This window comes from Melanostigma gelatinosum (assembly GCF_949748355.1).
Source record: "Melanostigma gelatinosum genome assembly, chromosome: 14".
NCBI lineage: Eukaryota > Metazoa > Chordata > Actinopteri > Perciformes > Zoarcidae > Melanostigma > Melanostigma gelatinosum.
In genome coordinates this window covers 14,552,935-14,576,698 of record NC_136647.1, presented here as the reverse complement: position 1 = coordinate 14,576,698, position 23,764 = coordinate 14,552,935, and the positions used below count along the sequence as shown (strand labels likewise).

At 44.4% G+C, this 23,764-nt stretch overlaps 1 protein-coding gene across 1 annotated transcript in view; it reads left to right on the top strand.

Moving 5' to 3' along the window:
- Window positions 1–23,764, top strand: part of LOC306788193 (cell adhesion molecule DSCAML1-like) — a gene marked incomplete at both ends in the record, with an annotated part of 48,347 nt that overhangs the window by 5,878 nt on the left and 18,705 nt on the right. Inside the window, 2 exon segments of the mRNA XM_079283597.1 lie at window positions 3,610–3,930; window positions 6,329–6,475. Coding sequence (XP_079139723.1) covers window positions 3,610–3,930; window positions 6,329–6,475 — 468 coding nt within the window.

Below are 23,764 nucleotides of genomic sequence, written 5' to 3'. Positions count from 1 at the left end.
TGTGTGTTGTAATCTGAGTTTCTCTGTGCTACGTATAAATAGCCGGGACGGGATATTAGCGAAGGTATGACCCACCCTATTTTGCCACTGATTGGCTTACCTTGTTCGAACCTTAACCAATCTCACTCTTCATGTCTGACCCTAACCAATCCAACTAACAAAGTCAATGCGTGCTAGCCAATCAGAGACACCACAGCAGGATTCGTAGTTGGTCATTCCCGCGTGCATTTTAAGCGTCTCTCTGTTGTAATTCACTGGCTAGCTAAGCGCGCACCCTCCGGTACCTCCTCATGTAAAGGTGTTTGCTCTGTCAGCAATGTTGCCCTTGTTTATGTGATAAGGGCTGTTCACACTTTCTCCATGTTGAGAGCCGTGTGGAGGCAATATGTATACTCTGAATTTCGTTTTTCGTTTAATGTATCTGTTCATTGGTTAAAACTTATCCGAGCTGTTACTCCAGGGGAATAGTTTCCTGCTCTCGTGCTCTAGTGGTGAAAATGGCTCAATTTGAAAAGCTGGGCGTTGTTATGGTGAGTGGCAGACATTTCACTACTTGCATGCGATCTCCGTCGTTAACCTCACTGTTGCTACATGTGGCATTTTTGTTTTCTTGCCACTCAAGCCGTCTGTACAGGTTGGCACAGGCGGTATGTAATGTCTGTTGGTTTTAAATGAACTGGAAAGTCCGCCAGTCTGGCACAAACCAGAACTGTGCCAGTGTGATATATGCCTGACCACACCACCTAATCAGACAGCAGGTTTTCAATCCTATAGCGGACCAGCCTGCCCAGTTCTGGGAGATCAGGCATTTACACAATTGTTTTACACAACTTCTGCAAATAACTACTTGCTCATCTGTAGCAGCTGTTTTTGCGACATGCAAATATTTGATACACTGTGACAGAATTTGGGTTTTGGTGACTTTAAGTTTCTAAATTTAGATTGTTCAGAGGGTTGTTCAGTTAAATTGTTGCATTTTTTTATTTTATTCAGTCACAGCTTTCAAGTGCCAGTGCCACCATGGCAACCTGCTCTGTCTACTCCCAGTGTGACTGAGTGCTCAGAGCTGCTTTTGGAGTATGTGTGTGTGTGTGTGTGTGTGTGTGTGTGCGTGCGTGCGTGCGTGCGTGTCTGTGTGTGTGTGTGTGTGTGTGTGTAAAGTTCATGTGTGGTTTGCCTGGTTTTGACTGACTCTGAGTGGTGGGAGTTGCTCTGATCCCCTTTCTATTCCACTTCCCGCTCCATCAGTCCATTGCTCCCCACCCCCCCAGTGCCCGCGCCCCCCCCCCCCCCCCCCCCCCCCCCAGGCCATATAATCTACTGTATGAGAGGTTCTCCTGCTGCCCAGCCCCCCTCAGCTCTCAGGGTGACCCCCTCACTCCTCCACTTTAGTCCTGTCCCCCCATTGGGAGATTATAGATATTGCAATCTTTAATATGGGCTTTATGCTCAGGGGCCATTATCAGTAATCTGCAGAGGGGAGGGAGTCTGACCTGGTTTTTGCAGCCCACCACTGGACTACCAGACACATTTTCATATACCATCTGTAACATTCCGTCCAGCTTTATCAATCTGCAGTCTGCTATGGATTGTAGCACTTCTTTGAAAGGAACCCTCCTGGATGGATGCGATCGCTGCATCTTTCTTTGATCTGTTGCACTGAGCTTAGTGCCGCTCAGCAGTGACACTGTTGATGGTGGTGATTTATTCTGTTCATGTTTTTCTGTGTACATCACACATAGCTTAAAGCCACGCTTCGTCAAAGACAAGGCTTGAACTCAGTCTTCATATTTCGATGGTCAGATGTGTTGTTTGCTCTCACTCCTTATTGCTTGTGTTTGATTGTAGTGTTCCAGACGGTCATGTCTGATGGACTTTGTGATTCTCTGCATCAATAACACAAACTTAACAGTCACTGTTCACACAGATGCTTTTGACTGTCACAACTAGGCCTATTTTGGGTATTGTGCTGCGTGTACCTGTGAAAACCTAAGAACAGTGTGAACAACGGGAATATGTCTCTCATAATACTGTTCCCTCAACCTTACAGCGTAATTTAATGAGCATTCAAAAATGATGTGACAAAGCCCTAGTTCAAAACCATCATTTAGCTGATGCAGCATAATAACCAGATTAAAGAGGTGATAATGAGAAATAATGTGATTGTCAATCTAAGTCTTGAAACTTCTGTCTGCAGACATTGAATATTATCTGTACCTCTGTCACAGACCACAATCATGTTCTTGCACCCCGAGGGCAGGGAGCAGCTGTGGGTGTTACGAAGGTGGAAAATAGCCGGATCACAGGATACTCAAAACCTTTTCGATCAAAAAACAAACAATTCGTCAATTATGCAAGAAGGGAATCCTTGGAAAAACAACGGCCAAATAATCAAGAATTTAGTTTTTTTTGTAGTTGTGGTCTCTGTGCTCTATGAGCATTTGCTGCTTTTCTTTATGTTACATGATAATATCACATAGCATAAATGCATACTGTGTGTTAATACTTTTGTAGTCACATCTCCAGTTTTATTTTTCATGATATTTCTGTCACATTTTGTGCTGAACTGTGAAATAATTGACATCATTTCTTATATATTTGAGTCCTAGACCTTCAAAAGTTTTTACAAGCTGTTTCAAGAAGAATCTGATCTGTTTTGAAATCACACCAAAAACAGTTCATGAAATGAACTAATGATCATTAAGGATTAAGAATAAAAGCACAAAGATCATTGTGACCACTGAAAGACCTTAAGGTTTGTCAAAATTAAGATTTTGCGACATTATTAAATGTCAGTGATAACTAATACACTGGTCATTTCATCCAGTTTGGATCAAAATCTTTTAGTATCTTCCTGGATGTTTAACAGACTTTCTGTGCTAGACTGAACATGTATTGGGGTGATGTGTATTAGATGATATCATTTAGCAGCAGCAGTGGTTAAAGTCCACATCTGTCCATCAACAGTGTCCCCCACACCCTTTATCTTCTAATCATTCCCATTATGACCCCAAATTTAAGAGACTTTACCTTCCTCTTCTCACTCTCCTTTCTCTGCTGGAGCTGTATGTGTTTAATCTGAGTGCCAATGAACATTCCTGTATATGTGTGTGTGTGTGTGTGTGTGTGTGTGTGTGTGCATGTGTGTATGTGTGTGTTAAATATGTAAGGAGATTAAATCGACTTAAATCTCTGCGTCTGGCATAGAAATTCCAATCACATAACCTATCATCGAGTTCCCTTTCTCTCCGTCTTTGTTTGTGTACGTGTCCACTGTACGGAGGTAACAGGCTCCTCCTCCCTCCGATCCATCGAAATCATCACAGGCTTTAGCCCAAATCCCTGGCTTTCTGAATCACATGACTGATGTTTGCAGCTGGACATTTGACATATATTTGTTATGATTACTTTGCAACACATTTGAAGGACATTCCCTCTCTGTCCATTTTATTGTCCATTAAAGCGATGCCGATTGCTTTAAATCGGTTGCGGTGGAAATCCTGTTAGCTCTTATTTGAGTGTTTACACACTGTATCCAGCTCATTGTTGACCTCTCACCTCCACCCCAGTCTGATAAGTGATGCTGTGTTGTCTGTTTGCCCCTTGCAGTACACAGTGAGGATGTGGGCTCCACCAGGCTGTACTTTGTGAATGCCTCCCTGCAGAGGGTAACCTACTCCAGCTCGGTGGGGGTGTCCCTGCCCTGTCCAGCAGGGGGCACCCCCAGTGCCATACTGCGCTGGTACCTGGCCACCGGCGACGACATCTACGACGTGCCCCACATCCGGCACGTGCACGCCAATGGCACCCTGCAACTGTACCCCTTCTCGCCCTCAGCCTACAACAGCTACATCCACGACAACGACTACTTCTGCACTGCCGAAAACCAAGCTGGCAAGATCCGCAGCCCCAACATCCGCATCAAAGCTGGTGAGTTGGATCCACTGTCAGGAAGGGGAACTGGCCTGAGAGTAAAGCAAGACACACGGATTTGAACGATTGAGATGAAACCGGGGGGGGGGGGGGGGGTTATGGATCAAAAGGCCAAAGTTAGACACAACATGATGAGGAATGGAGCAAAAAGGGACAGTTGTGAAGGCATAAAGTAGAGCAGATGTGATTGACAGCTGCAAAAAGCCCTACCCACACACAGAATCACCTGCCCTAAAATAGCCCATCTCGACCTGAACACAGATTGACCTAGAACACAGTCTACAGAGAGAACATCTGCATCACATACTACGCTAGGCCTCGGCCTTCGCTCACACCTATTTGACTGAGCTGGTGATGAACCACTGCACTTTATACCGACATAACCCTTCAGCTGCATCTACAGCATCTACATCAACCAAAACACAACCCCTGCAGTCCTCAGAGTTAAGTAGCAACTCCAACGTGATTTGTAGATGAACCAGATCATATGAGGAGGAAAAAGGGTGACTGTCGGTTATATGACATGACCAATTCACCCTAATTGACAGCCCTTCACTTCTTAAAAGGTCAGTACAATGAAAGCCACCAGGAACTTCACAGGAATGCTTTTTAAAGCTGAGCAAAGGTGTTTCATCACCTAGTGATAAGCAGGTACAGGTCAGGTACAGGTCAGTGTCGGTGATGTTATCACCATCTTATACAGCTATGTATGCTATCCTAAAACAAGGGATTTCAATTTATACACAGTTTTTAAATATATAATTTGATTGTACATACAAAAATAAGAGAAGAAATTATGATTTCAAGCCTTGGGTAGAATACAGAATACATTGATAAATAACTATTAGATATTATAGGCAGTCTATTTTTGGACATTTTGACCAAAAGCTGCCTCTGTTGCCATCATATTCTCTTTTCTGTCCTCCTTCTCCTCCCTGCTTCCTCCTTCTTCAAACTGTCCTCTTGTGCCAGACTAAATATAGCCACAGCACACTTCTTTAATTATCTCTCATTAACAAACCTAATTGGTGCTTTCCATTGATTGGACCGCGGGAGGCTGCTTTAATAAGCGAGACCTCGGCTAAAGTAAAATAGTGCATCTGGGGGTTTGGGTTCGTGCAGCTCCAGAACCAGCAGAAATACTTTACCAAACAGTTACATCAAACATTCAGCTGGAATAAAGCTACAGCTGGATGTCAGTTACATTGCATCTATTGTCCCCCCCCCCCCCTCCTTCCCATCATTCATGCAGGCCAGTCGGTCCCTCCCCCTTTCCTCCTGCCGTCAACATCTGTTTTCATATTCTGCCTCCCAACACCGATCTGAACTAATACTCATATTCATTCTAATACTAATACTAGCGCCAAGTTGAGGATTTGAGCCAGGGCCCTGAGCTGCATGCCAGCCGGTTGCTGCCTTCATTCCCACATGACCCAAAAGCCTGGCCTCAGGAGACGAGGGATTAGCATGAACCAAACATCCTGCAGCCAGCGGCCTCTGTCGGGCCAGCTCTGGTGCACAGGTTACGGTCAGACAGGATGCGGGCGCTTTGTCTTGAGGTTCAGCCTCGTGACCATTGTGTCTAATTCAGTGGTGGTTTATATTATATTATTTCAGAGGAACTTAACTGATGTGTGTTTTTTTTTTAAATTCTACTCATCTGTTCAAAGAAGATGCAAATTTCCGCGCACTTGCATGTGTTTCCCTCCTGCAGCAGGAATGTATGCACGCTGTCATCGTGTCTGTTACCAGGGAAGGGATTCTGAACCAGTTTCTTAGCAACCTTAGGATACGTCCTAGCTTTCGTGTGATTTTGCTAATGAGTCCCTGCTCATTCACCAGAGTGTTTCATTCCATGAACCTGCATAAACCGAAGCAATAACCCTTCAGTTTACTTGAAATGTGCAGCTAACTCTTCTGCGTCCTTGTGAAGTTCTGTGCAAAAGCAGAAAACAATTTCCACGATTATCCTGCTTAATGGCGGCTCGCAGCAGTTACGGTGAAAGGCGAGGCAGAATTAGAAGAGTTCCAACAACACCAAGAGTAGGCTCGTCATTTCCAATGAGTAAATGTGCCGTTCTGTGGTAATTGATGAAAGGTCGTTTTGCTCTGGAGTGTCAATGTGTTGTTTTTCTGTCTCGGTACAAAGAGGCTCACATTGTGATGTTATCGCCATCATGTTCGTCCATTGTCGGCACATCTTCTGGGTAGATGATAGAAGATATTAAGTGGTGATAATATATGTATTATGTATGTATATGTATATATATTGTGTTTAAAAAAACAAATCCATTTACACCACCATGGGTCACCACACCTCAGCTATTCAATGGTAGGTTATACTTAAATCCTGAGGTATCGGCTGTCTCAATATGATTTGTGTGTTTTTTTGTAGTTTTCAGGGAGCCCTACACTGTGCGGGTGGCGGACCAGCTCTCAATGCGGAGCAACGTAGCTGTGTTCAAGTGCCTCATCCCCGCTGCCGTGCAGGAGTACGTCAGCGTCGTGTCCTGGGAGAGAGACACGGTTTCCATCGTACCAGGTAGGACATCACATGAGTGAATCTGAATTATCCCGGGGTGGGCAGGTTTGTTCATTTCACAGGATTGAAGTATGTCTTTGTCTTGTGCGTGCGTGTGTGCGTGTGTGTGTGTGTGTGTGTGTGTGTGTGTGTGTGTGTGTGTGTGTGTGTGTGTGTGTGTGTGTGTGTGTGTGTGTGTGTGTGAGGACGGCTGATGCACAACTGTGCTATATGTTTGACCGAACTCTTAACTCGTGTCTTCTGTCTGCTCACTGTTCTGGATCACTGATCTGGTCCTCCTCCCTACCTGCACAGTATCTCCTCCCTCCCTCCTCTTCGTCTTCCTCCTCTTTTCACAGACATACCCCTCTCTGCTATCGCTGCTTTTACATCTCATCACACACAAATCTCACCCTAATGTCAGATCCGGCCTTTAATTGTGATTGACACGGCATTAGACGGACTCACATGACTTTTCCACAGTTTCTCCTCATCAGATCTATTCCTGTCCTCTCCCTGCTTGTCTTCCCACCACGTCCTTGAAGAACAGGGCCACAATTAGAGACATAGCATGTCAATAGGACTGTGCCCCCACATTCATCTTCATTAACCTAATTTGTGCGTGTGTGTGTGTGCAAGTGAGAGAGAAATGTAGTGTTCCGTCTTTTTGTCTGTTGGTGAATACATTATGAGTGTTTTATTGTGGGATTATATATTGTGTGCAATGTATGTTCAAGATGTATGTATGATTATTTTTTTCTCCATTTAAAATGCTTGCAATAACAATGTAGGAGAGAGGGAGGAGAGGTAGAGGAGATAAATGAAGCAAAGGAAGAGAAGCAAGGAGGGTAGTAGGGCAAGAACTGCCTCAGGTCCTGGCAGATGGTGTTTTATATCATATGTATGCAAAACACACAGACTCTGTGTCACACATACACATGCACCCAGGTTTCAGTCGTTTATTTTCAGAAACTTCAGTGTATTTATTTACTTCTTTTCAGTATTGTGGTGTTTTACTGTACTTTGTATTACATTTTTGTCTTCAGTAACCATCCTGGCAGAAAACAGCAATATTAAGGAAGAACACATTTTGTCAGAACTACCAAAAATGGCTATTATGCATTTAATGTTAAAATGTATTCCATCATTTTTTTTGTGTCTTTCGGCTCCGGCATTATTCCATGCTACAGCTTTGATTTTCCTTTTGGGTGCAAACACTCACAAAATCCAGTTCGATTGTCTTTTCCACACACTGCTTCTCATTTTATTTGATTTAAATGCATACAAATTGCACATATTGTACACACACAACCAGCCATTCTCTGGTATAAAAGTCTCTGTTAGATTATTGAATGAGATTTTAAAATGTAATTTTTAATCTACAATAATTTCATTGTTATTCGAATCTAATAAGCTGTTTATCTTTAAAATCAAGAGGGATTCTCAATTCACCTCCATTCAGTTGCTCTTTACATTAAGAGTTCCCATCATGTTTGGTTCACAGTGACAGCATGACTTCCTATATTTCCTGAACATGAATACAGCTGATGTGGTTTGGATGTGCCAGTACTCTGTGTGTATTTATGTTTTTCTTACATAGGGTGTTGCCGTGATACCGTCATGAGGCAGCTGTGTGTAATTAGGGGTATATAGGTCAGCTGATGAGCAGTGAGTGTGACGATCAGATGTTGAACATGATGAGCTGCTCACTGAACTTTCATTTCCCTACGACAGCAGCGCACACAAACACAAACAAGCGCTCGCAATGCGGCCGTGTTCAACCTTGACCCCGTCCTCCTCGCTAATCAACACAGTGACCTCATCATCCTTACAGCCAATCAGGGGCGTCACTTATCCGCAGCGTAACCTCTAAAACACGACACGTCTGCCGAACAGTTCACAATCTGAATATTGTAAGTGCACTCTCAGGTGGATGCACAACAACTATGCAAACATGCACACATACACATACGGTGAATATCAATACGCAGTAGACACATGTGGTTATAAAAACAGTCCAATGAGAAACATTGTTGATGCTGATAACCAACTCCACAGTTTAACCATCTTTTTGAGTTACTTTAACACCGTCGATCAAACTCTTTCTCTTGGCCAGCAAAGGACTCTTTGGATAGGCCTAATGAAGACGTGAAAATTAAAATTGATTTTGTGACTGAGAGCTCTCTGCATGCGAGTGTGTGGGTGGTTCCCTGTCTGGCCCGTCACTATTTCTCTGCTTTCACTAGCTTAGGCCCCCACCTCGGCCGGAGCGAGCCTTCGTTGGTTGTTTGGAGTGTGAGGAATGGTTGATGGAGATTTGGCCTGATGCGGTTTGGGAGAGGCTTAGCTGAGGATCCACTGCGGCTCCCGGGCCTTGCAGAACCCCCAAAATAAGCCTGTGCGCTGGTCGGCAAGAACGAGTGAGGATTTGTGGGTCTAAAGACGGCGTTGGATATGGCCGAACCGATGTTGGACGGGTGTCTGCGGGAGGGCTGAACTCCTGGAATGGGAAACGAGAAAGCCATGGCATTGCGGTGGCCCAGACGTGAGCTGCATCGAGGACGCGCCCTTGGTGGACGGGTGTCGCAGCGTCATTTGATGATTGGGTAACCGACTGCTAGGTTGTCAGGAGTTTAAGGGATGGACTGCTGGGCCATCCGCGGCCCCACGTGATGCTGTGGCTACTATTGGTCCGATTTCATAGCATGGGGGGGAACGACTTGGCATCTGCTTGCAAGGTCCGAGGCTGGTCTACGGCAAACGTCGGCCGTCGTGGAAAACCCCCAAAAGGCGGCAGAGGGAGCGGCATCGTTGTTGGCCAATTGTGTGGGTCCATCGCTGGAAGCTTTTTTTGTTTTTTCTTCTCTTTCTCTCTCTTTCTTCTTCCTTTTCTTTCTCTTCTCTGTCTTCTCTCTTCCTTCTTTCCTCTCTTCTTTATCTCTCTCTCTGCGATTCGTTGTTGCTTGCTGCGTTCAGTGGTTGCGTTGTTGCGTTCAGTGGTTGCGTTGTTGCGTTCAGGGTTGCGTTGTTGCGTTCAGGGTTGCGTTGTTGCGCTTAGGGAGGGGGACGGCTTAGAAAGGGTGGCAGAGGCAAGAAGACCTGGCAACCCGGTGCCAGGAATCTGCCTAGTGGGAAGAGTATGCGTAGTAGGAAAGCGGGATAGGGGAGGGGGACAGAGGAGAGGGAACCTGGCAACCCGGTGCCAGGACTTAGAGAGGGGGACAGAGGCAAGAAGACCTGGCAACCCGGTGCCAGGAATCTGCCAAGTGGGAAGAGTATGCGTAGTAGGAAAGCGGGATAGGGGAGGGGGACAGAGGAGAGGGAACCTGGCAACCTGGTGCCAGGACTTAGAGAGGGGGACAGAGGCAAGAAGACCTGGCAACCCGGTGCCAGGAATCTGCCTAGAGGGAAGAGTATGCGTAGTGGGAAAAGCCGGATAGGGGAGGGGGACAGAGGAGAGGGAACCTGGCAACCTGGTGCCAGGACTTAGAGAGGGGGACAGAGGCAAGAAGACCTGGCAACCCGGTGCCAGGAATCTGCCTAGTGGGAAGAGTATGCGTAGTGGGAAAAGCCGGATAGGGGAGGGGGACAGAGGAGAGGGAACCTGGCAACCCGGTGCCAGGAATCTGCATAGGAAAAGCAGGATAGGGGAGGGGGACGGAGGAAAGAAGACCTGGCAACCCGGTGCCTGACGTGACTTTGGGAAAGTTTGTGAGGAGTTGGCACGGTTTGCTTTGTTGCGTCGACTCTTTCTTTTCCCTTTCTTTTCCCACGCGAGTGTGCCGAGGCTTAGAGTGGCTAGGTATTTATAGGAGTGTGGCCGGAAGTGGGCGAGTGGCTGAGGTGTGGTCCTGCTCCTGAAATTCAGCTCAGTTTTATCTCCAATAAGAAACAGCGGGAGCAGTTGCAGTTGATTTAGAGCGAGTAAATCCATACATGTTATGGTTGCGTACACATGCACCTGTCGTTTTTTAATCAAAAGCTTTCACTCCATCATTTTCCATACATGCTTGTTCCACAGTGCACAGCATGCACTGTGCAGAAAGGCAGGGAAACACAATCACAGAGCAAAGAGAGACAGACAAACAATCACATTCACGCAGCTGACTTGCGTGTCTTTTATTTTGTTCAAATCCCCATTAGCTGTGTCTGTGGTAACGCATACTCTGCCTGGGATGTTGCCTGGTATTGTGTGGATAAAGAGGGACATTGTCTGCTGAAATCCACTGCAAACAGCAAGTCAAAGCATTCAACCGTCACCAAACTTTTCTTTGAATTTCTAAAGCAATACTCCGGTGGGCTGTGATTGGCTGGTCGCATTGTTGCAACACATAAGAAAAAAAATAAATAGGATAGGTTCCATTTTACAGCTGCGAGTGTCTGCACGAAGGGTTAGTGCTGGAGATTTTGAAAATACACAAGTGTGTTGATTTCTTCTACGTTTTATTTGACTTCTATTAGAGGTATTGATGCAAGTCGTCTACCTTCAGAGCCACAGACCTGATGCTAATGTCTCCTCTCTGATTCCCCACTATCTGAATACAAAGTAACATTACAAAAGTGACAAGACCCCCCTCTGTCAAAAGTTCATTTGAATGAATCTACTTCATCTTTTAACTTACCTGTGCCTTTGCACTGAGTAATCACAACGCGCAGACCCTGATCAGTAGTGCGATCACATACCGGTCTGAAGGTGGAGTTGATGACATAACACAACGCAGCCGTGCCCTCTGAACCCCAACAGGTTCCATTTTGTCAAACACACGTTACCCATCTGGAGCCGTGCGAGAGCGTATGTGTTTATGTGTGTGTGTGTGTGTGTGTCCCCTCTCCTGCCCCACTTTCCTGTCCAGCCAGGACAGTAATGGGGTTTAAGAGGGGAGGGGTGTAGGCAGACTGACCTATTTCCCTCTCACTTCCCCGTCCCATGCCATCCCTGTAGTTAAGCTTTGTGTGTGTGTGTGTGTGTGTGTGTGTGTGTGTGTGTGTGTGTGTGTGTGTGTGTGTGAGCGTGGGTGCGCGTGTGTGTGACCCTCTGAGACAATGGAGGCCTGCTAGTCTGAGCAGTGATCTGAAGGAGGAGAGCTGGAACGGGGACAGAGAGATGGAGGGTTTATGGACGGGAATAAAAACAACAGTGGGACACAGAGAGGGTTCAGCTTGCAGATCGAGGACGTCGGTCTAACCAGCAGAAAGCCAATGAGTGGCTTCGATGAATAGAGACTGGACCAGCAGATGGCTGTGGCCACATGGTGGTCCACAGAAGATGCCCAACCATGCACCATCTAATCCACCTGCCACACAGTTTGGCCTTGTTTATGTGTTTGCACAGTAATTTGATACACATGCCTGCAAAACCTGGAGCTGAAAAGCACTGACAGAGGGGGAGAACATTAAATTTATGGATGAGATGAGATAAAAACAAAAGATAAAACTCTTCTTGCACGTATCAACAGTTCACACACTCATCCTCAATACTTTGTGTCGGCCTACTCTTTTTTTCTTCTTCCTTTGTACTTTTTTCTGCTTTTAAATTCAATTCTCATTTTCTCTCCAAACTTCCACTCCACCATGTTCTGCTCCATCAAGGTTGAATTGTACAAGATATAGATGTGTTTTGCATGCATTGACGGACTTCATCAGTCTAGTTAAACCCCTGTTGTGTTGAAAGTAAGGTGGATTTAACCTTAAACCTGTCGGTGTGTAAATGCTGAGTTATCGGGCCTTTAATTTGAACTTGGATCCTAATGGGTGTCAACGGGTGGTGAGGTCACTTACAGGCTACATTACCGATCAATCCTCTGTCCCTGGGGCCCCTGCTGGAAGTCAAGCGGCTCAACAGAGACACAACCCTATACACACACACACACACATATATACATATACACACACACATTAATTGGCAACACCTGGAAAAATACATGCAGAGTTTAACAATTTCTTGGATAAGAAAGTTAGAACTAAGCTAAACTGATTTGCAGTGACTCTAGTTTGAAGATAATAAATTCAGTGCTGCTCCATCTTTTCACTTTTGCTCAGACGACTATATTTAGGGTCGCAACCAGCGATTATTTTCATTATCGATTCATCTCCTGATTATGCCCGTCAAAACTTCCCACAGCGCAAAAGGGACGTCATCAAATTCTAGTTTTGAACCAACCGACACTCCCAAAACCCAAAGATATTCAGTTTACAGAGACGTAAACATCGACATCAAACACAGAAAGAGACAGACTTGTGAATTAAAATGTTGGTTTAAAATTGCAGCCATGAATAGTTCACAGCACATCAGGGTTTAGTCAAAAGTAGTCTATTACATTATAAGGGGGTTTGGACCATATGAACCAAATGTTCATCAACTGCTGATTGGGCCTTTACATATACAATATATACAGAATATGTGCCTATTTATAGAAACATGAATTATATTATATATTGAGGTGACCTTGATCCGTGCAAAATGGTTATTATGTATATACGTATATATATATATATATATATATATATATATATATATATATATATATATATATATATATATATATATATATACTATATATATATTTACAGCTTTTCCTCTCAGTAATTAAAAAGTTAGTGTCATAAGGCTTTGCACAGGTGCAGCGAGGAGAGAGGTGACAAAGGCAGAGGGACCTCATGGAGAGCAGTGGTGTGTTAGGACACGATGTCTGTTTGTAAATCTGTGCTTTTGCACTCAGAGCAGGAATACATTAATAGATACGCTTGTCTGGGACACAGCCAACTCTTGTAAACACCGGTCTGACACACACACACATACACACTTACACACTCGCTTCTGCAAAGTACAAATGTGCAAGCCTGCCCCCTACACACACACACACACACACACACACCCCTCAAAAGTAACACAATAAAGCCATTTTCAGATTTTGCATGAAGCTGCCTGAATATGGAGCGCTCATTAAACATTAACTCAGGGTACATTAAGGCTGCGCACTGCTGTGTGACGGCTGTCCTGTTCTTGTGCTCGGGCTGCCTGGGTGCAGCAGGACGTGGTGTGACAGAGGAGGACAGGGAGCACGTGGCTTCCCCAGGGCTCATTGAACATAACCACATCGACTGTTGCCCTCTGTCACCCCCACCCTCACGTCTCACACCATCCCTCCCTCACCCCTCCCTCCTCCTCCTCTTCTCCTGCCTCTGTCCCACATGGCACACAGCATGGCCATGGGGGTTAGTGGGGGACATTAAAGACTAAATCATGCAGCCGATGGTGCCGCTATTATGGACACACACACACACACACACACACGCAAACATATGGTGGTAACACCTAAACCTAACGATGAACAACTTCTCGCGAAATCATCTCAGAAATGACAAAAACAACATGGAAATGTGTTAATTTTTTTACCTTTCAAATTCAGTTTCCAATGCGACTCAATAGCACTTGTTCTGCAGATTGTTCACCTCTGTTTCTTCTTCTTCTTTGACTTGCTCCGGATCATTTTTGCCCCACTCACATTTGCCCCAATGTGCTGAGAGAGCGACTGAGAGCTGGGCAGGAACAGATGGGGTGCTGGCAGCCATCTTTTACTCAGTTAGGTTGAGTAGGCACGTGGGTGGGTGTGTGTGAATTAGCACAAACAAGTGTGTGTGTGTGTGTGTGTGTGTGTGTGTGCGTGCGTGCGTTTTGTCTGTGTGTGAAAGGGGTACAATAGGCATAATTATCTCTGCTTGAGAGGCCCGGTTTGTGGGGGTGAGGGAGGTGGTGTGGGGGGGGGGGGGCGGCATGGAGAGGCGGAGTTCAACAATGGCTCAACCACAGGCTTTGTGTGTACAGAGCAGAGGGCTGACAAGTGTCGGCTATTATTGACTATTTACAGACTACTACACACGCCTGCTCCCGTGCACAAAACACGGAAACGTGCGCACTCTGACGCTGCTGCCGTCGCTCTCTCATGCCTTTTTTCTCTTTGTGTCTTCATCAAACACACCGAGGCTCGCACACACACACACACACACACACACACACACACACATGCAGCATGAGCATGTTTACAGTGCATCAGTGTATCAGTGTCAATCAGTGCAAGAGGGAGAGATGGGGAAGCCCCTGCAAGCACATCACTCTGACAGAAATCTGGCCACTATCTCACCCTTCAAGCCAGGCTGTGTGAGTGAATATATCAGGTGAGAGAGTGTGAGAGTGTGAGTTCGGGAAGTCTAGTCTGGATTCACACTTTTCTAATCATGTGATTTAAAAGATAATTGTTTGTTAAAAAAACTGGGGTCTTATTTTCTGATTTTTTTCTGTTCTATCTGCTTTTTCTGCCATTGTTTATATTGGTCATTATTATAACGATATGAGATCGCCACAACAAATTCCGATGGGACAAACCTGCTGAAGTATTGTTGGGGGTTTGTTGGATTAGCTTTAACTTGCATGGAACTTTTGCCTTGTTTTTTATTTTCTGGTGGCACTTTGATCTTTTACAATAAATAGTTGATCACTATTATTATACTATCACAAGTTGTTGAATATGACAGTAATTTAAAGACTATATCAACAACTTAGAACGTGCGTGAATAGTTATATCATGGGATGGAGAGCACATGCACTGATGCTTGGAAAATGATCAATGATAATTTATCTTTTTTATAGATTTCAGGTCTTGCTCCTGAGTGATCACCACATTCCCCATCACTGGGCTTTTTATTGTTTTTATACCTGGGCAGATTATTTAACCATATCATTTCTATTTACTGGCTCTGTGAAGGATATTTGTTAATCTGCACTGCTAACCACATCCAGAGGAAAGCACGGAGGCTTGTGTCGAGGCTTACAGCAAAAGAGTTGGAGGGTTTATGTGGCCTGGATTGGGCTCAGAAATAGGATTTCAGTAAAGAGGTTTTACCACTTTCCTCGAGCTTTCTTGGACTCTTTTGTTTTGGCCAGCGAAAGAGGGATTAGTGTGAGGAGATTACAGCAGGCTCTACTAAGAAATTGTATTTTAAGGAAATGCTTCTTTACTCAGCAGCGGGAAGAAGTTTTGTTCTATGAGGGTTTCCTCCCTCAGTCTACATTTCAGTCTTTCTCTCAGTATGAAAGGCTGACATCTTCTCTCCAGGGAATATTACAAACAGTTTCAATAAAAAATGTAAGATAAGGTCTAAGGTAACTAAAACTGTAAGAGTATGCCAGAATCAGATATTCTTAATCAAGCCCAATATAGATGAAAAAATGTCACCGTGTTTGTGTGAATGCAGCTGTTTGTCTGGGGACGGCGAGGAGACATGATCAGGGATGAAATGGGATCCCTGGTGGTCATCCAAGTGCCATGTTCCAACATGACCTCTCAATCAGACCTATTGATCCGCCCCACCATTAGCTGTCCGAGCACACATGAAGTCCAGATCAACACAGCGGGCCGTGATTGACGGCAGAGGGCGGGAAGGTGAAGGAGGTGCGCAGATCTGGAACGATAGAAAAGTCTGAGGAAAAGGTTGCGATGTTCCTCTGCTGTTGTTAGTATATGTACAAAGTAAATATCATGTGTAAGCAAGTCAATAATACAACACGGTTACAGCATGGGAGTTGTTTGCGCTCTATGTTTCTCTCTACAGTGGAACTCTGTTGAGACTTCAGTCAACAATTCAGCATGTTGTATGTGCAACAGTGAAGATACAGCAAACAGTAACTATTATCTTTTGGGATCAATGGCATAAAAAACACGAGGGTCAGTCTGATTGTGAAATGGGGTCTTTTCTCTCACCAGAACGAAGAGCCAAACACTGGCTCTAGAGAGGCTTTTTCACACGCTGGGCACACGGGAGAAGTTTCAGTTGGTTGCAATCTGCAACCTCACCGCTAGATGCTAAATCCTACTTTTAATGCGCAGTGCTGTATGTTCAGTAGAAAATCTGATATCTACGGCCATTTACAGTATCCACACGTTGCCAGGTTTATTGTGCTATATGTTTTGGGGACCTGATTAATCTGCCAATTATATATTTTTTTTAAATTAACTGACCAGGACTCCTTCCTGTTCGCCAGATTCAAACTGGAAGCACATTTCCTAAAGGATTTCTTTACTTTAGTACTTTATTTTTCTGCATCTTTATACTTATATATTGTAATTTTCACTCTGATACTTTTATTTGACAGCTGTAGTTGCTGGTTTCTAAAAAAACCTCTGCTACCGTGATGTCTTTATGCATGGCCAGTGGGTTTGAACCCAGGTAAGCCATTGCATTAAAACGGCGATGGGATGGGGAAACGATGACAACAAAACTCAAACTTTTCGGTCATTTATAGTGTACTGTACTTTGCTGTTGTTGTGTAATGAGTTCGAGGATTTTCCTTGGTGTTGAAACTATAGCCGCTACAAAATGTGCAATAATCACATCACATGATTTGCAGAGAAACCCATGAAAAAGAATATGCACGTAGGTCTATAAACAAATTAAAAATAAATAGACTGTATGACAACATATAAATAATAGACCTGGCATTGATGGGCCTACCTCTCTATGGATCTCCTCCATCCCGTTTTAGTGCTGAAACGACACACACACATCAAACAGCGCTATAATTAGCTCCTTATATTATGGGCTATTTGGGATTTTTGGGGTTGTGCGTATCAACAACTAAAACGTTGCTTTTGAAAACTTATTTCGACTTCGGTTACCATGGTGACGGTCAAAGCTTCGAAAGCCTTTGGCTCAGATATTATTCAGAGGTTATTTATGCTCATTTGGCGCGGATCACAACTGTGCTTTCTGGTAAACAATGTATATGTGTGTGTGTAACAGCAGTAGGTCTCTCTCTCTCTCTCTCTCTCTCTCTCTCTCTCTCTCTCTCTCTCTCTCTCTCTCTCTCTCCATGCTGGGCAGTGACACTCCTCTGCCACCAGCACTCTAATAGGGAGGGACCAGGCCGCTCACTCAGTCCCGCTAATGCAGCTCACTGCCCCAGGCCATGGGCTAAACTGGAGTACATCGCATCGCACACACACACACACACACATGATGGCAGACGCACACCATATACCCAACTCTGTCTCTTATCTACTGCTAAATCAAAACAAGGTGGAGGAGCCGGGTGTTTGCCTTAAGTAAGTGCCATTTTTTAATATAGTTACTTCAGTGTTAAAGCTTCAGTGTTAAAGCCTCAGTGCACCTGCGATTAACAGTTCGATAAGAGTTAATGGGATATCCAGTTTAAGGGTAGGTGTTTTGACCACTGTAGCACACTTCTGTATGTGCGGTGCATCGGGATGTGTGTGTGTGTGTGTGTGTGTGTGTGTATGTGGTTTCTCTCTCCCGGGACTCTCATTATCACTGCTGTCCCAGATGTCACCAAGCACATGAAACACACGTCATGAATAATGGAGTCCTATTTCTACATCTCTCCCCATTTCTCTCCTATCCGCCCACCCTCTTCCCCTACATCCTTCGTTTCCTCTGATGCTCCTACTGATGCTTAATCTCCCCGGCGCTCCGTCTCTCTGAGATGGTCCATTTAGCTTTATGCAGCATCGTCGGCCTGTCTGGTTACGATGGGTTTATGGGGGGGAACGCGGCGTCTCCGCAGCGTTGCGTTGAGTTATATCTACGCAAACGACGTCTTTTGCATACGATCAGTTTTATGTCTGCCCTCGACTGGCCAGTCAGCCACTCGATAGGCCGCCCCCCCCTCCGCATCATCCCCTCCCCCAGTGTTTACTGTTTAAAGTCACACAGGGCAAATTGGGACAGAGCAGTCAAGTGAAGCAGAAGAGACGTGGTCCCATCGCAGTGGAAACTGGACTCGGCTCTGTCTGTCTGCTCCTTCTCATCCCCCCGTTTCTCTCCTCAACCTCCACCTTTGTCCGTGCCTCACCTCTGTCGCCTCAACTTTCTAACCTCCCCTGCACCCAGGGTTAGTCGGTGCACAGCACAACACAGTGGCGAGGGGCAGGGCAGGGAGAGCATCATTGAAAGATGAGGTAAGCAGTCAGAATTGGTTAGGAAAGAGGACAGCAGTTAGGATTAGACACTGAAGCGTGTCTTTTTAATGAAAACATGACAGAGCTGCGGCTCCTTCCACGTCTTGCATCTCGTCCCCCTTCCATAAAAATGAACACGCGACTGAGAAGAAGCGGGAAGGGGGGGGGGGGAAAGAGAATCGAATGCTGAGATTCAGATATTGCTCATGCAGTGTTGGTCTTAACTGGCAGCGTGACTCGTGCTCCGTCTGAACAGTTTGGTCGTGTTAACAAAGTCTCTCTTATGGAGGAGATGCAGCGGGGTGGGCTCCCGTTGCACAATTAGTTGTTCCACATCAGTTGTGCCAATAAAACCTGCTTTGAATGTGAATTGAAAGGAGTTAAGAGGGCGCCATTCATAGATGTTAAGTAAGTGTGCAGCAGAATAAAAGCCAGGGAAGTGTATATATTTAATTGGCTGACACCTGCTTCTACTTGGGCTTTTTAATGTACACAGCAGAGAGAGAGGAGAGAGCAAAGGGAGGGTGGAGTGGGCTCTCACTTTGAATACAGATGCAACACCCCTTTTTTGCATAAAGGTTTGAAAGGAAGGGAGAACACAGACATGGACTGTTATCTCCTCCACAGTTTACCCTCCATCTTTCCCTTTGCTTTTCTCCCCTACTGTCTTTTTTGTTTTCCTTTCTCCACTCATTGCTCTCTAAATCAAGTCATTCAGCCCAACAGGGCCGATTTTCTGCTTTAACACATTCCTCCGCTGCAAAACTGGACCGCTGCCATTCACTGACTCCACTGTGCTAATCTTACAACGTAGCTTATTATTTTTCATTCCAGCCGGGAAATATTTGTTGTCCTATTTTAAGCCCGTTAGGTGTTTCTGTGTGTGTTTGTGGCTGGCATGTCTGCATTTGTGAGCACCAAGCACGTTCCAGCACCGCAGAGAATATCTCCAGAATATACTGCGTTGTTTTGTTCTTTCTTCTTCTTTCTGTGACAGTCACAAGTCTTTGATCCGTTCCTCCTCCCCTCTCTCGTCTTACCATCTTTCAAATTCTTCTCTGCAACTTGCCGCTGAGAGCAAGGCTATAAGGTAGAGAAACAGAATGCGATTTTGTTTTTTTTCTAACGTCGAAATCAGATTGTGGGCCACTTTTTCCATCATGCCGTTCAACTAACTTAACTTTGACGTCCATGTGCCGTATGTGTTCCTTTGTGTTCATTTGTGTTTGTGTGTATCAGTGTTTTGCGGATATTTGGAGCTCAAACCAGACAGCTACCGTTGGCATTACACAGGAGGACTCGGGTCTACTGGAGCAAAATGTTTACAGTTCACTGCTCTCATCAAATACGTAGATAAAAAAAAAAATAGTTTTTCCTTTAAATTATATCTCCAAAGCATATTTTACACAACATGTCTCCTCTTGCAATGGTTTATGGTATTTGGTGAAAATGTATTAGCTTATAGGGTTAATACATTTCATCACAACAATGGATTTTTAGTAAAATGTTTGAAGCAACTACATGGTAAATGGTCTAGTCTTCTGACCATTCAAATCACTTTAACACTACATCTCATCATTCACCCATTCATACACTGATGGCAGGGGCTACCACGTAAGGTGGCACCTGCCCATCAGGACTCTAACTAATCATTCCACTCATACATGCACCAGGCACAGCATCAATGATAATTACTAAATCGTTATTATATCATAATTCACGTTTCATAACAGGGTTTTCTGCTAAATATGTCTAAGTGTAACATAATATGTGACGTGCATTGTCTCTTATCATATGGCCACATGTCAGCATACCTTCCATCTTTCCCTGTGAAGCGTAATTGTAAAGGTAACCGTGTGAATGAGTTTTTTGAGTCAACTTCCTTCTGATCTTCTAACTTTAGACCACATCTCTTTAATGGATCAACACGCTGCGCTGCAGGCATCTATCTGAGGATTTATACTGTTGTTGTTGTGGAGGAGTGAAGCCTCTGACCCTCCGCTGCTTTGGCACATTTTTCTCCTTGTGCTGGCTCAGAGTCATCATAATGAGCAGTGAAAATACGCTAACCTTCATTTAACTGGGAGAGCCCTTCAAGGCAAGGAACCACTGCCTTTGACCGTCAACAGTGTTGAGTAAGACGGAGACTCCAGGGATCAGATTGTAGTGCTCCGCCAGAGGGAAAACAGGGATGTGAGTTCGATAGCTCATTAGCCTTTTACGAACTGATTAGATATGGGGTCCATACTGGGAACTCCCACAGGAACAGCAGTGGTTTTAACCAGAGCTGCGAGTGCTGCACGATCATTCGTTCAACACCATATTTTAATTTGGTTGTTTTTTTATGCTTCGTGCACAGGAAAAGCTGTATTCCGGACAGGTTAGTAAGATAATTCCTGCTAAGAGAAGAAAAAAGGTTGCCTCTCTAAAGCATGTAGGTCAGTATCACTTCCTAAATCAGTTTCCTGTTGAGGGTAGAGAAGTCCAACTTAGTTTCCAAACTGAACTGCCAATGAACAGGCCCAAAGTAATAGTGTAACTACTTTCTGTGAGTAGGTAAGTCCTGAGGGTTGAAAAGCTAAATAAGTTCCTGTTTTTATCCTTATTTCAAGGCACAAAATTGGACTTAACTGCATTTCTAAATCCAGATTGACACTCAGGAAAGGGTAATACTAAAAAGAAAGTGTATTATGTTGAATGGTTTCGGGAAATATTTCTGATTGAATACAAAACCCTATACCTGCATCTGAAAATGCTATATTTAGCAACTACCTACTGATACTATTCTTTCCCCATTAGTTTCACTGACAATTCACCATTATGATTTAAGCCGTCACACGACACAGAGGGTTTCACTGTTTCGTCCTTGTTGATTGCAAACTGGTATAGTGCTTTAATAATTGCTGAAAGTACACGGAAATCGTAACAGGGTGGCAGTGAGAAGAGCCTAGCAACAGGGAGAGGATGAAGAAAGCGTGAGAGTGGGAGGGAGGGGGAAAGATGCAGAACATCAATAAATAATGGCCCCACTGAGGAGGTGGAAATATGGGCCTCGTTATCTTTGCGCCGACGCCTTCATTTGCATGTGAGAAAATGAGGCTGCTACTAACTCTCACACACAAACACCCGGTGCACTCACACACAACTCTTGGACCCACACAGGCTACAGTATCTGTACTATTTATAGACTCTCTCATGCTTTTACACTTCCATTATTTTCCCTTTTCTTTCCTCCTCTTTGGTATTTGTGACAACAGCAAGTCTGGCCTGTTGTGGGACAGCCAGGCCACGGGCATTTTGTTGGATAAAATAAAAGAAACCCTTTATTACGCAAGAGAGGTTTACTAAGGACAGAGAGTATGATTCATTTGTCACATGAAATTCAAACATAGCATACAGTTGCTGCCCCTATACCGCCACTGAGAAATCTCAAGAGCATTTGAATTTTTCTCTTTTACTTTAACCGATATAAAAAAGCTTATTTTTTGCCTTTTATTATAAAAAATAAAAAATATTGTATTTACTTGTTTTTAACTGGATGTTTAACATTTTTGTAAAAATTGAAAAGATGATATTCGTTAAACGCTTATTTTCCTGTCAAAAACAGACCTCATTTTCCAGATCCAGCACTTATGAGTTAAGAGTACAATAGTTCCCCTCTGGACCCCATCTGCATCAGGACTTCACAAACAATTTTGCACAATTTATTCCATGAATACGTCTCATTGAGACTCTGACCGAACTCATACAAAATCCAACAATGTTGACATCCCCGAGGCCATACAGCTTCTTTTAAAAAAGCTTCTTTCTGGGTGAAAGAACTCTTTAAAGAGCCATTTATTTTTGAAAAGTACTTACCCGTCTACATGGTTCCTTGTTTAGAGTTTTTTTTGAGGACCCATGAGTACTTCTATTTACTGACCTAATGGTCATTTTCATTCATTAGTTCTTTGTGCTTTGCAAAACAAAAAAGCTCTGTGATGGTTTTACAGCGATTAAAACATGGTCGAAAACAGCTTAAAGTCGATACAGTTTTGTCGATGGTCTGTCAAAAAGGAACATTTGAAGTACCACGTGTGATGGCACAGTTCATCAGCAGTTTCCTCTGTCGCTAACTGTAACAGGAAGAAGGCGTCCCAACTAAGACCTTAGTTTCTGTGTGAAGAAGTTTGAGTCAAGTTCCTAAATGCTTAGTCTATATGCACGAGTTGAAGTGGGGGACAATACTGTAAAAATGCACAATACTTGTGTGAGAGAGAGAGAGAGAGAGAGAGAGAGAGAGAGAGCGAGAGAGAGAGAGAGAGAGAGAGAGAGAGAGAGAGAGAGAGAGAGAGAGAGAGAGAGAGAGAGAGAGAGAGAGAGAGAGAGACTGAATGAAGATATCATGTGAATGTGGCTCAATTGGAAAAAACTTAAAATACAACACCTACAACTGTGGCCATTTTCTACTAAGAAGGCCTGCATGCATGTCTATATGTGTGTGTCTGTGTGTGTATACACAGTGATTTAGTAATTCATATTTTACTCTGACTGCCACTCTGCTTAGAGACTGAGAAAGAGAGCGAGAGACAAGAAAAGGGGTGAGTGAGACGATGAGAGGGTTCACACAAAGAGTGATAGACGGATGCTATACAAGCAACTTAATAATAAGGGGAATAATGTGATGTGCTGTTTAATCAGTGTTGTTTCAGAGGGATGAAATCCGTCCCCTACTGATGACAAAAAGTCTGGCTTTGACAGATCCAGCTGACTCTCTTTCTCTCTCGCTCTCCCTCTCTCTCTCTCTCTCTCTCGCTCTCCTCCCTCCCTCTCCCCTTGCCTATGTCAGAGTGTTGTGACAGGCGAGTCGTCGGTGTTGTGAGAGTAGCAGCCTTAAAGTGCTCATTATCCTGTAAGGCTTCATTCTGGGGGGCAAACAAAGGCTGCTGTGAAATTGCAGCCTGTGCCTCCCTCTCGGGTCATGCGGTATATTCCATGCAAACACATGCACAGTCCATAACTGCTACCTTCAGTTTTTTCTGCTCAACCCCTCCGCAAGACCCCGACAAACACAGAGCTTGGAGATAAAATATTGATGCTGATGAACACACAAGTGCACCTGAACGCAGCCAATCCAGCTGCGGTCCTGTGGCTTAGATGCAAAAAGACGAAATGATGTGGCAAACCTCAACTAACCTTATTGTATCGCGGCAACCATTTTGAAATATGTCAGACTTACGGCAAGCTGTGAGACAATTGCTCTTGCAAGATGTGTTGTGTTGAAGTAGTACAGATAATTCATGTGCCTCTGGTTTTCCCACTCTTCCTCCAATCAGTGGGCACAGCATGCAAACTTTGG